General features: G+C 53.2%; 1 protein-coding gene across 1 annotated transcript; it reads right to left on the reverse strand.

Annotated features, from left to right (window-relative positions):
- Positions 1-1,763: 1,763 nt before the first annotated feature.
- On the reverse strand, positions 1,764-11,161 carry LOC143168413 (argininosuccinate lyase-like). The gene is made up of 17 exons (XM_076354826.1): positions 11,096-11,161; positions 10,902-10,964; positions 8,937-9,131; positions 7,886-7,969; positions 7,501-7,557; positions 6,832-6,929; positions 6,098-6,175; positions 5,575-5,652; positions 5,378-5,430; positions 4,947-5,009; positions 4,638-4,752; positions 3,865-3,949; positions 3,642-3,701; positions 3,280-3,363; positions 2,994-3,074; positions 2,513-2,619; positions 1,764-2,005 (listed from the first exon to the last, which is right to left on the reverse strand). The coding sequence occupies exons 2-17, from the start codon at positions 10,911-10,913 to the stop codon at positions 1,855-1,857; spliced, it is 1,401 nt and encodes a 466-aa protein (XP_076210941.1). The 5' UTR covers positions 10,914-10,964; positions 11,096-11,161; the 3' UTR covers positions 1,764-1,854.
- Between the last annotated feature and the right edge of the window lie 1,005 nt (positions 11,162-12,166).

Genomic DNA, 12,166 nt, shown 5'->3' on the forward strand with positions numbered 1-12,166 from the left:
CTTCGTTAATGGCAGGAGATTGAGCTCATGGCAGTTAGTGCTGTCTGTGCTACAGCCCTTAACCTGAACGTGGTGAGGCAATGCTTGCGTTAGTGCCGTTACCTACGTGGGTTAGAGAGTCTTGCAGTCAATAACGTGTTGCTGCATCAGCATGGAGGGCGGGGTGCTGAGCAAAGCGCCAGCTTTAAAATGCTGTGACAGAAAAGCGATTGTCCGTGACAAAACTAGCGCTCCTGTGCTGCGGGTGCCAGGTTCAAGCTGGTTTAGCGTTTAATGAAAATCGCCCCACCTTCCCTGTAGCCAACTGGTCTTTCTCTACCTTTTGAGTCAAGTAGTAGGCATATTCCGTCCAGAAATGACTGCAGCACAGTAGTGGGGAGTAATGTTTCAAGCGTTTGTTCAATCAAGCATTTTCACCCTGTGAAAGACACAAGGTTGCTGCGTTCTCATTCCCCAAGTAAGGCTTTTCCTGGTCTTTGTTCTGATTATATTTTTGTAAGGGCAGAAGGAAGACAGTCTAAGATTTGTAAGAGGCAGCCAGCCATGCCAGTCTCTTTTCAAGCATTCTGCCCCGGCTAGCTTGGCCTGGGTCACACAGAGGAAAAAGCTTGACCTGGGACCATGCAACCCCTGTGCTTTGGTGGAAACCAGAGCCAAAGGTGGTTTTGTGATGGGCTGGAACGACCTGTGGGTTGACCTGCTGGCCAAGTCCTGCCTAAGAGTATGCAAGTTTTGGTGCCAGGTGGTGAGGAGACTTCTTTTGGCCACTTAATGCCCCCTGCCAGAAGGCAGGCAGGCAGGCAGGCAGGCAGGCAAGCATACTCCTACGAGGAGGGCAGTGATAGCTGGAGATGTGGCATGTGTTGCAGATGCAGTACCAGGTATCCCTCTCTGTGCACACCCACAAGCCTCCCTCAGCCCGTTGAGTAGCCTGCTCTGGCACTGCTGGGTCCGGCCTTGTGCTGCATAGAACCGTAGAATCGTTTAGGTTGGAAAAGACCCTTAACATCATCGAGTCCAACCGTTAACCGAACACTGCCCAGCCCACCGCTGAACCATGTCCCTAAGCGCCACGTCTACGCGTCTTTTAAATACCTCCAGGGATGGTGACTCAGCCACTTCCCGGGGCAGCCTGTTCCAGTGCTCGATAACTCTTTCGGTGAAGAAATTTTTCCTAATATCCAATCTAAGCCTCCTCTGGCGCAACTTGAGGCCGTTTCCTCTCGTCCTATCACTTGTTACCTGGGAGAAGAGACCAGCACCCGCTTCGCTACAGCCTCCTGTCAGGTAGTTGTAGAGAGCGATAAGGTCTCCCCTCAGCCTCCTTTCCTCCAGGCTAAACAACCCCAGTTGCCTCAGCCGCTGCTCAAAAGACTTGTGCTCTAGAGCCTTCACCGGCTCCGTTGCCCTTCTTTGGCCACGCTCCAGCACCTCAATGTCTTTCTTGCAGAGAGGGCCCCAAAACTGAACACAGTATTCGAGGTGCGGTGTGACCGGTGCCGAGCACAAAGGGACGATCACTTCCCTCGTCCACCACCCTCCCCTCCAAGAGACACGTTTTCAGGTCTCTTGTTGTAGACAGACACTCCTGCCGCTCTCTACCTACCAGCCCCCGAGGGCTTGAACACCCCATAACCCAGCTCCACTGCCAGGGAGGGGAGATCCCCCGTTCTTTCACACCAGTGAACATTTCCCCAAGCCTCACGAGGGCTGAGGAAGCCCAGCTCAATCTTGCCCCTAAGAAGAAAGACGCAAGACAGGAGTTTCAGTGAACTACAATGCACCCCAGCGTTTATTAACTCCAGATTAGCGTGACAGGCACAACGCTGCATCCACGGGATATCTCCCCACACTCTAAGCTTGCTCCTTCAGCTTCTTCAGCAGCTCCCTCAGCCGCTCGATCTGGGCAGTCACGCTGCTCTTGGCGGTACCGCCCATGGCCCTGTACTGCTCCACGCTGTTGGCGACGTTGAAGACCTGGGAGACGTCACTGCCAAACAGGGGGCTGGGGAGGCAAAGAGAAGAGGTGTCAGTGGAGAGCGCTGGGTGCTGTTTGCTGGCTTTACATGCTCACTGCCTGCAGAGACGGGGAGGGAGTGTAGACGGAGCCTTTTTCCACGGGGAAAGACCGCCTGCAGCCCTGCTTCTGCACTTCTGGTGCCTGGCAGTAGCTGCTTGTGGCAGACCAAAGAGTCAGCTCCGAGGGGAGAGCGAGGAAGTTTGGAGCCAAACTCTTCTGGAGGGCTGGTGCCGCCAGGTCAGGGCATGAGTTTCTTCCAGTCCCTCCCAAGAGCTGCTGCCCATGCCCCGCTGGAGCTGAATGGTAGCGATGTTGTCGCCCTTCAGTTATTTCAGGCCCAGCAGTAGCAGCACTGATATTCAGGCCAGGAGGACTCTGGGGAGCTGTGCGGCCCAGGCATTTTGGGGAAGGGCACCGTAAGGAGGCCCATACGAAGGGAGGCCGATACCTGCCTGTTGAGGGGAGTCACGGCAAGAGAATAGTGACACAAACCTGATGGTCTTCAGGTCATCCGGGCTGAGGTTATTGATGGGTATGCCTTTAGACTCGGCGAGGTGGACGGCCTTCCTAGAGGCGATGTGGGCTTGTCTGAATGGCATCTGCAGTGAGAAGCAGAGGCCACAGTCAGTGACCAGGCAACTGGGGTGCAGCCTCGAAGGAAAAAATGGATGTGCTGTCTTTTTTGGCTGTCTGGTGTTCACCTAGGGCAATGCCATCTGAGTCTGGGTTTTCTGGGGTGTGAAGAGGGGAGGCGATAGGAGGTAAAACTCCACCTGTAAATTACTACCAAGTCCACCCGGCAGCAGTTCCACTACTTGGGATACATGTAAAGAATGGGTTTCCAGCTTTCATGTTTGTTGACCCAGACTGATCATCACCTGGGGACAGAACAGAAGGCCTCATCTCAGGCCCTCGCTGAGCAGTATTCTGCATCCAAAGAAACCACAGCTCCAAGTCTCCCTCGGGTACTTACTCCTTTACGAACCAAGTAGAGAGCCAGATCAGACGACAGGATCTCAGGGCTCAGAGCCTTCTCCATGTTCCCCTTGTTGATCTGCAGAAAGGAGGGTCAGAGGGAGACATTAGCATCAGCTCCTCCTCGGGGACACATGAGCGGACATTGGGGGGCCATAATGAGCAGTATGGGTGAGGCACTGAAGAGTGCCTCCATCTTAGGACGAGTCTAGAGCTCTTTTACCGGTGTTACTCTCAGAATGTGCGCCCCAACCATGTTCGATAGTGAGAGGCTGAAGCCTTACCTGGAGGGTAGAAATCACTCCAGTGGCAACCTGGAGCACAGCATTCAGGGTGTCGATGACATCAAAGACGGCCTCCTTGTCCTCCTGCGTTAGAACGGGCATGGAAATTGCTGTAAGTCAACCTGATGCAGCCCAAAAGCCCAACAGCCTGAGCAGCCCAGCCAGCAGAGCAGGCACGTCATGCCAGGGGCTCCTGCTAGGGGCCGGGGTGTCAACTGCAGCATGCCGTGCCTCGGCCCCCTTCTCAGCATCCTGCACGCAAGCAGGGTCTGTGCTGGGAAACGCAGTGGCAAGACTGCTCAAGAGTAGAAGCCAGCTGCGTCTGCTCAGAGAGGTGGTGTGAGGACTAACATCTGTTTTACCTGCAGATCCTTGTTGTAGGTGCTTGGAAGTCCTTTGAGAACCATGACAACAGCAGCCAACTGCAGAGAGAAAGAGGTGAGGCAGTTAGTTCTGGGAAGAGAAGCACATTGCCCCAGCAGGGGCTCAGGGCACATTTCTTTACGCAGAGGCAAGAAGAAAGGAGATTCTTCAGCCCTGGTATGAGCAGTTTCCCCGTCCCGCTTCTTTCTTTAGCAGGCTCACCCGTCCGAACACACGACCAGCTTTGCTGCGGATGAGTTCCAGACTATCGGGGTTCTTCTTCTGAGGCATCAGGCTGCTGCCAGTGCTGAAAGAAAGGTGTGTGGAGTGTAACGGTGAGCAAGACCCCAGTCCATGCAGACACAGGCTAAGACAGGTCATGCAGCGTACTGACCCAGCCCTCCAAAAGCGACACATAGGTCCCCCTTCCCCGGACACCTTTCTAGGGTGTTGGAAAGCAGTGAGCTGAGTGTGCTGAGTTTCTCGTGTTTCCCACAGCAAAGCCTTTGGTTTTGCAGTCTTGTCTGGAGCTACCACGCAGTCCCACCCCTCAAAGAGGAAGCAAAAAGGAGGCTTCCCCCCAAGCCTCTCCATAGGTGGTATCAGCAGGCCAGCCTAAGCGTTGCTGTGACCTCAGAGAGGGAGGGCTGTGGTTGTGCCGCCCTGAGAGACAAGGAGTGTGTTAGGATCGCAGACCCGGCTAGCCAAGGAAGGGCTTTGGCAGGCATTCCCAGCAGAGGGGGAAGTTCTCTCTGCCAGCAGTTGCTGGGGAGGAGTGTCTGCTGAAGGCAGACTTGGTTGAGGTACCAGAATGAGAAAAAAGTGGTCGTTACTGAGGAATGTTCACCCTAAGGCTGCCTTTCTGCCAGCCTTTTAATGCCGTGTCAGCCTTGTGCAGCAGGGAGACCCCAACCACTGTCTCATTCTCTCAGGTGAGGGTAGCTGAGCAGCAGAGACTGAGGGAAGGGCTCTCTGCCCAGAGACCAGAAACCTACCAGTAGGTGTCAGAGAGGGTTAGAAAGCCAAACTCGCTGGTACTGTAGAGGATGAGATCTTCAGCCATCTTGCTCAGGTGGATCATCAGCAGGGTGGCAACAGAGAGGAATTCCACTGCAGGGAAGGCAGGAAATTGGGAGGTGAAAAAGGTGCTTTTTTGCTTGACAACCCAGGGAGCCCTGACTGGAGCTTTGGAGTTACTTCCTAGTGAGGGATTTTGGTCCCCTTGTTAAAGGAGGTTAGCTGGGAAGGTCTCAGAAGCCTGCTTCTAAAATAGCGGTGGGAAGATGTGATTGGGTTGTGCTTACCCACAAAGTCTCTCTCGCTGACGGCATCCATGCTGTTCAGGCTGATGGAAGCAAAGTCCAGCTCTGTAAGGAAAGTGATGGACAGAGGAGGTCAGGCTTGGCATGGCTGGAGCTTGGATGCAGCAGGTTGCCCCAGCATGCAGGTGACTGTGAGCCCTTGAGTAGTCCCAGGAACACAAACATGCTTAAGTGTGACACTGACTGGGGTCTTTGTTATTAGCCCCAGGCAGCCAGCGTGCAGCAGAGGTGGCTCTTCCTGCTCCGACCTCACAGGCGTTGCCTGTCTCATTGCAGTAAAAAGCCTTACGAAAGAAAGGCTTTGGCTCCGGGACAGTGCATTGCAGTGCCATTGGGAGCCATGTATCAGTGCTTCCCTCCCTCCTAGATACTACAGGTAGTCCTGTGCCACTCAGTCGTAGGGAGACATTTACCACTACGCAGAAGCTCTCTATCAATTTCCAGTGGGTTGCCAGCCAGAGCACCGCTGCCAGGGAAGAAAGAAACAGAAGTCATGCAAGATACCCTGCATATCGCAACCAAAACTGAGCTCTAGGAAGCGGGGAAGGCGCCTCTGAAGACTTGGCAGAGCAAAGCAAGGCCCAGCGATTACACGAACAGTAGGCCTTACCTTCCCAAAGGCAAGACGTTCATCCTCTTCTTCATCTCTCCCAGGCGCTCAGAATCACGGGTCAGAGGAACAGCATGGCTAGGAAAGGACATGAGAGATGAAGCACGTGAAGCCAGAAAATGTCACTTTCCTTCCCAAGCAGTATGCTGCCACGCCTGGAGCCTGGGATCCCCGCTCAAACAGAAGAGGCTTGAAATGGAGCCTAGGCACTAAGGGCCTTTGAAGTGGAGCAGCTAGCGGCCGTACAAGATTCTCCATGTTACCCCATTAGCTGAGGTGTAACTGTGGCCAAAGGATGGAGCATACAGGGAGCTGGCCTCCGCTGCCCACTCAGTGCTTGGGTCCCCGGTTGGTCAGAGCCACGCAGCAACACGGGGAGCTCCTGTTCCAGTTTGCAAGGTTAGCTCTGGTTTGTCACCGCCCCGGGCTGCCCCCTCAGAGGATGATGCACTTCTAGGCTCCAGCTGAGCAGGGCCCCGCGGGTGGAGGCGGCTTCCTCCCGCCAAGTGTGCAAGGTGTTTACCTGAGCAAGAACTGGCTCCATCTGACGGGCTGAGCTTTCTGCAGGTGGGTGTAGCCAGGGAGGATAACATCAATTTCCCTGCGTGTGAAAGGAGAGAAAGAGGTGAGCAGCAGCTGTCAGGAGAGAAGGCAGTGGCAGGTACACTCCAGGGTTTCCTGGCAAGGTCACGAAGAGAACATCTTTAACCTGTGTTGTGCTGAATTTGATCCACGTCTTCCTCTCCCTGTCACCTGCTACCTAAGCACACTGGGTTTAGATCTCCCGGTCTTCCAGTGTGGTGTGTCTGCCCTAGGCCTCCCTGGGAAATTGCCTGGGACAGCAATCCCTCTGTGGCAGGCAAAGATTCCCCAGTCCACCACTCGTTTGTGAGTGTGGTTTGTGAGGAGGAGAGTTAGGCAGGAGTTAACGGAGCTGAGCTTTTCTCCTACGTAGCAACTTGAAGCATGTTAAAGTTCCCCACTCCTTCAGATGGATTTGGCACCTTCTGAAGTCTTGTGCGGACCTCCCGCCTCAGTTCCTTTGCCAGGGTACACTGGGGGAAGAGGAAGGTCTCTGTGAGGTGACCTGTGGAGAAGGAGGGGCTGTTGTCTTTCCCTGTGCTATCACACACTGCCTGTCTGTAACTTCCTCCGCAGAAGACCCTGCTGCTGCCCTGATTGGTGTCAGTCAAAGAGCAAGCCTAGAAGTCTCCTGCCCCTGCAAGGCCAAGGCCGTGGATATGGAATAGGACTTACTTGGCAGCGCGTTCCACCAGGGTCTTAATGAGCTGCAGGAGGTGAGTGGAGATGACAGAGAGGGAATTCTTCATTAACAGCTTCAAGTCAGTCACAACCTGGGCGAGACCAGCCACAGTCAGACAAAGCAGAATGTGACATACTTAGTGACCAAATCCTGTCCAGCAGAGAGCCGTAGCAGAGTTATCCCCTCCTTGTTCTGTGTGATGGGAAGGGACACCTTCCTCTTACCAGGTGTGTCCCTGGTCACTGATTTGTGAAAGCCGCTGTATCTTGCTTTCCATGAACAGGATCAAAGCCCGTTCTTTTCGGTGGACTTTTTGGGTATGGTCACCTTTGGATCAGAAAATCCCCCACTGACGCAAGTCGGTCATCAGTAGAAGGACTGATCCTGAAAGATGCATGGCACCCAGCCAGTAAAGTCACGGTTTCTGTAGGCTTTCAAAGAGATGTCAGTGGACGTTTGCGGCCTTATACCACCAGGAAGCAATCCTGCAGAGCCCATTCCCCTGCGCGGATGAGTCACTGCGGCGTCACTAGTTTAAAGCCCTAGGGAGTACATGCTGGAGAGCGTCAGGGCACGTGAAAGATGGCATAAAGAAATTTGATTAAGGAACTGAGGAGGGGGAGGAATACGGAAGGAGGAAAACCAGCCAGTTCTGTGCATACCTGATCGTTCCTGCTCCTTCCAGTGTGCAGCTTTCCAGCTATGTCTCCAATCAGCTCCTGAGGACGAGAGGAGGATTTCTGTCAGCGCCTCTGTATTCTAAGGAGGAGACTCCGTACGAGCAGACCTCCTCCCTGCCTGGACGGGACTCGGCTCTAGGATCCTGTGAGTAGCCATGGGATCCCTTCTGGGGAAGGGCAAGTTTGGGTTCTACGTTTGTACAGCGCCTCTTCCACAAAAGGGGTCTGGGAGACACGTGGTTGTGCCATAAGGCCCGGAGTGCCACAAGGTCCGGAGGAGTTTCACAGTGGGACAGAGGCGCATGCACTTAACGTCAAGCAGATCTAGCTACAGAGGAGCGGGAACAAGCGGTTAGAGGACTCGAACCTTTAGTCTGCGTTCGTTGGCAGTGTGGATATCCTCATCGCTTTGTTTCACCACAAAGGCTCCTTTAGACCATTCCTCGGAGATCTACAAACATCAGCAGAAACACCAGTCAGCCACTACTGTTACCCTGCTGCGCGTGGGGGCTGTAATTGTCCCCAGCGAATGCCAGCTTCTGCCGTCCCAATGGAAATCAAAGTGTTAAGTCTCACGCGGGCTCTGGCATTCCTGTTCTTTCAGGCCAAGGCTGGCTGCTTGCTATATCCAGATATTCTATACTGCACTTGGTGGGATTCATGTCTCTCCCCGTGATGATTCTGCAGTGTTATGGCTATAGGAGGATTTAAGCATTGCAACGAGAAAGTGAGCTGAAATGTCAGTGATTGCTTTAGCATTGTCCACAAAGATTTTCCTATACAAAGATTGTATAGACTCACCATTGTCCACGGTGGGTGAGCAACAACAATGGAGATTTTAAAAAAGCGCTTAGCTGCGGACTTCTCTTCACCGCTATACAATGCTATGCATTGCTTCCTACTAACTCAGTCAGCCAGACTCAAAAGGATCCCAAGTGCCAGCAGAAAAAGAATATTCCTATTTCATACTGAAACAATTCCTCGTGAATGTTCAGTCTGAAGAGGACGTGCGGGCAGGTCACACTGAGCACACCTCACCGGGGCACCGGGGCTGCCATAACGAGCATTGACAGTGTGCACATCAGGGCTTCAGGCTGTCAGTGGGGGCTTGTCAGCTGGTTCACATCCTACTGTTGGGCTTTGGTGCCTTTAGCGGGATGCAATTTGAGCATCAGTCGCCTGCCCAGAATGCCTCCAGGTGTACCGAGTCCAATACACATGGGCCTGTCACGTCCATGATTTAGGACAGCATTCCCTTTCACAAAGCACTTCAGCACACGCCTAGCTCTAAGGACTAGGACACGAGGACATTTGAAGATGCTTTTTAGAACAGCAGATCAGGGGGGCTACTACAGATGCTGTCAGATAAGAAGCCATTCGTTCCAGCACGCGTGCCAGTTTGTGAAGGAAATAAATACCTTTTCCAGGCCACTCAGGATCTTCTCCAGCTCAGGTTTAGATAGGATCCCAGCCTTCTCCAAGGCTTTGGCATAAGCCATGCTGCCCCGGATATCAACTTCAGACAGCCTCTGATCATAGGTAATGGAAGCACTGAACATCTCCATGACTGGATCTGTGCTTCCACTGAATCTTCCTCCCCAAAGTTTATCCCCCTGAGAGAGAGGAAGAAGCAAATTAAAGAGGCCTAATAACTTCAGGTATGGTGCTACGCATGTAACATCCAGTGATCTGTTTATCCAATATAAAGGCCATGTTCAGCTCTGTCCTTTCAGTGCTGTACCATTGAGGCCCCTGGATTTCGGGACCTTTGGCAAGTAGTTGAAGAGGTGGAGAACGTGTCACTGTCACTAGCACTTAGCCCTTGAGGTGTCAGGTCTGGCTCAGGAATCCTCCAAGATACTTTACTCCTGCAGGACTCTGCCGGGAGTCCTTGCAATGACTATCGGGGCATACGCTGCAAGACCGGCACGGATTTCTCTTTTGAGGCAGCTGCCGGTCAACAACCCTTTGATAGCCTTTTAAAGGGGGGAAAAAGTAAGGCGGTCAGTAAGGAAGATAGTGAAAGCTAGTGTTCTCTAAGTCGTTTTTGCGCTGTTGAGCTAGCAGGGAGATTTCTCCTCGATTGACAGAGAGCTCTAGGCCAGCACAAGCCACATTATGAAGTGTTTGCCGTTACCGTTTGAAGCATCTCCAGAGTCCATGATGTGCTTGCAAGCTTTGGCATAAGATTAGCATAAAACTGGTTAAGGTGCAGACTCCAGAAAGGGAGATCTGGGTACCTTTCAGCATCAGGAATGTTCAGAAAAATATATCGACAAGAAGAAGGTTTCAGAACACATAGGAACAAAGGTTGTTTTTCCACCCAAACCAAGATTCATATGGTAACCTCACTCACTTGAACGTGTCATCTGCGTCTACATAACTACTTCACTGGGTGACCAAAGACAGGTACACAATTCCAGCTATGCATCGCAGCAGGGTGTGTGTAAGCTTTTTTCCCCCAGTGATTCGGCAACTGAGTGGATTCCCTAGCTAAGAGCCATGTAATGTCACTTGACCAGAAGCCTTTTGCTTGCCCAGGTAGGACACCCCCTGAAGCCCTGACCCTGGCAAACTTGCACTGAAATGGATAGGAATTTTACTCGTGCGGAGACCTTACAACTTACGCCGGATTTCAAAAGCAACTCTCCAGCGCTAGCAGGCACAAAAAAGAAACGGGAGGACATGTAAAGGAAGGGCCTAAATGCAATTGCCATTGCAGAGTGGGTAGTCATTAGGAATCTACTTGATTTTTTAAACACCCCTGTCGGTCTCTTCTCATGCTGTACACTATAACTACCATGGACAGCAAGAAGCTGGCGGGACAGTTGCAAGCTTATCTGTGCCCGGGCCTTATCAGTCAGACAAAGCACTCTTGAGTAACCTTAGAAACTTTTTCCCTAGTGACTGTCTCCACCTCTCTGCCGATGCCTGCGGAAAGGACGTGCCTGAGAGGACAGCAGGAGAGAGCCTACAGAGGTAGGAGTGTAGGCACGTGTTTTTTGATGTCGTCAAGGCAGCTTTGTCAGAGAGCTGAGGGAAGGCAGAGGGGGGAATCGGAATCGAAACAGACAAGTGTTAGAGGCCCTCAGCGTGCATCTGGTGCCCACAGGAGCACGGCATAGGGGATGCTAAACTAAAGGCCAGTACCAGAGGCTAAGCGCTTGAATGGGGAGCAGGTCTATCTAGGCATCTAGGTATATCTTCAGTATTACAGGTTTCCACCAAAGTAAGAGGTGGGTCAGCAGAAACATTGCAGCAGACGCGTTTGCAATCAGGAACTCCAAACTGAGAGATTAACTTTAGATTTTAACTCAGTTGAGCTCACGTCTGCCAGAGCACCCCCGAGACTACTCCTCCAGAGAAGCAAAGTTCACCCTCACCTCGGCTGCCATTTCGGACGACGTTTTGCTCGTGTGCGCAGCGATCCCGGCAACTGGTGCAACCTGTGGAACAGCGAGGCGAGGCGAGGCTCAGCTCTGCCCCCGGTCCTGGTCCCGGTCCCGGCTCTGGTGCCGGTGCCGGTGCCGGCTCTGGTGCCGGACGGGGTCCCCGCTGCCCGCCCGGCCCCGCTCACCTGCTCCGCAGCACAGCCCCGGCTGCTCGCTCGCTGCTCCCCGGCCCCGCCGCCCCGCTTTTACACGCCTCGGAGCGGGGCTGGCGGCTCGTCCCGCCCCGGCGGGGCGGGGTGTCCCCGGGGCCGGCCCCGCTCCGGTCCCCCCTCCCCTCGTAGCACCGCGCAGCACAGGGGTGTTTCTGCTTTGCGTGAGGGAGTGTGCTACTACGGCCTGTTTTTTTCTGTGTGCGCTGTCAGAGGCCTTTGAGGGAGTGCGGGAAGTGCATCCCAGTTTTCTTGTCCCCTTTTGGGTTTTTCTGCCCTTTAACCAGCCCTGTTGTCACAGGACCGTAGGCTAGTTCAGGTAGGAAGGGACCTAGTCCAGCTGTCTTTCCTATGTTCTTCTCTGTCCTACTATTCGTCCCCTTTCTGAGTTGACGATGAAGTCTAGGGCACAGTGGGGTTGCCTGTTTAGGGCGTGCTGCTTTCTGCAGCAGAGAGGACACGGGCAGAGTGACATGGCTAGCATCAGGCAGCCTCTGGCTACGCAGCCTGAATGAGCAAGTACCTCTTGCAGCTGGGTTTCCAGTGTGCTGCCTTCAGGATCAGTCCAGAACAAGGCTCAAACTCTCTCTCTGGATTCGCAGCCAACTATTAATTCACCGCTTCTCATACATTTCCCCTTATGATCATTTTTTCTGCTCCCTTTCAGAGTTCCAGGCTTGCAGATGCACAGAGCATCGTGCTGTCTACACCGAGAAAGCTCTTTGAACCATTTTGTTGCCCGAATCCTTCCTCTTCTCACGTCCCTCATTTTTAATGCTTCTCTCGACATGTTCATCTTTGATGAAAGTCTTTGTCCTTATTGTGGGCTTTGACAGGAGGCTGCTGAGGATTTGGCAAAATAGCAAGGACTAGATTTACATCCAGAATGAATCGTACGCAGGGAGAGGCTTTACCTCGTGGTGTCTGTGATACGGGCTCACGCGGCTGTGTGGAACATGCACAGCCCATGCAAAGATGGTACATCTTTCTGCCTGAAGAAAGTGCACAGAGATTGCCCAGAGTGAAAAAGGGAAGGGGGAGGGTGCC

Source organism: Aptenodytes patagonicus, chromosome 17 (assembly GCF_965638725.1).
Source record: "Aptenodytes patagonicus chromosome 17, bAptPat1.pri.cur, whole genome shotgun sequence".
NCBI lineage: Eukaryota > Metazoa > Chordata > Aves > Sphenisciformes > Spheniscidae > Aptenodytes > Aptenodytes patagonicus.

Coding starts and splice junctions, on each gene's coding strand:
- LOC143168413 (XM_076354826.1), bottom strand. Junction 3,702..3,864: donor CTGGTCGTGTGTTCGGACGG/GTGAGCCTGCTA, acceptor TTCTCTCTGCAG/TTGGCTGCTGTTGTCATGGT. Junction 2,620..2,993: donor TCTACTTGGTTCGTAAAGGA/GTAAGTACCCGA, acceptor TTCTCACTGCAG/ATGCCATTCAGACAAGCCCA.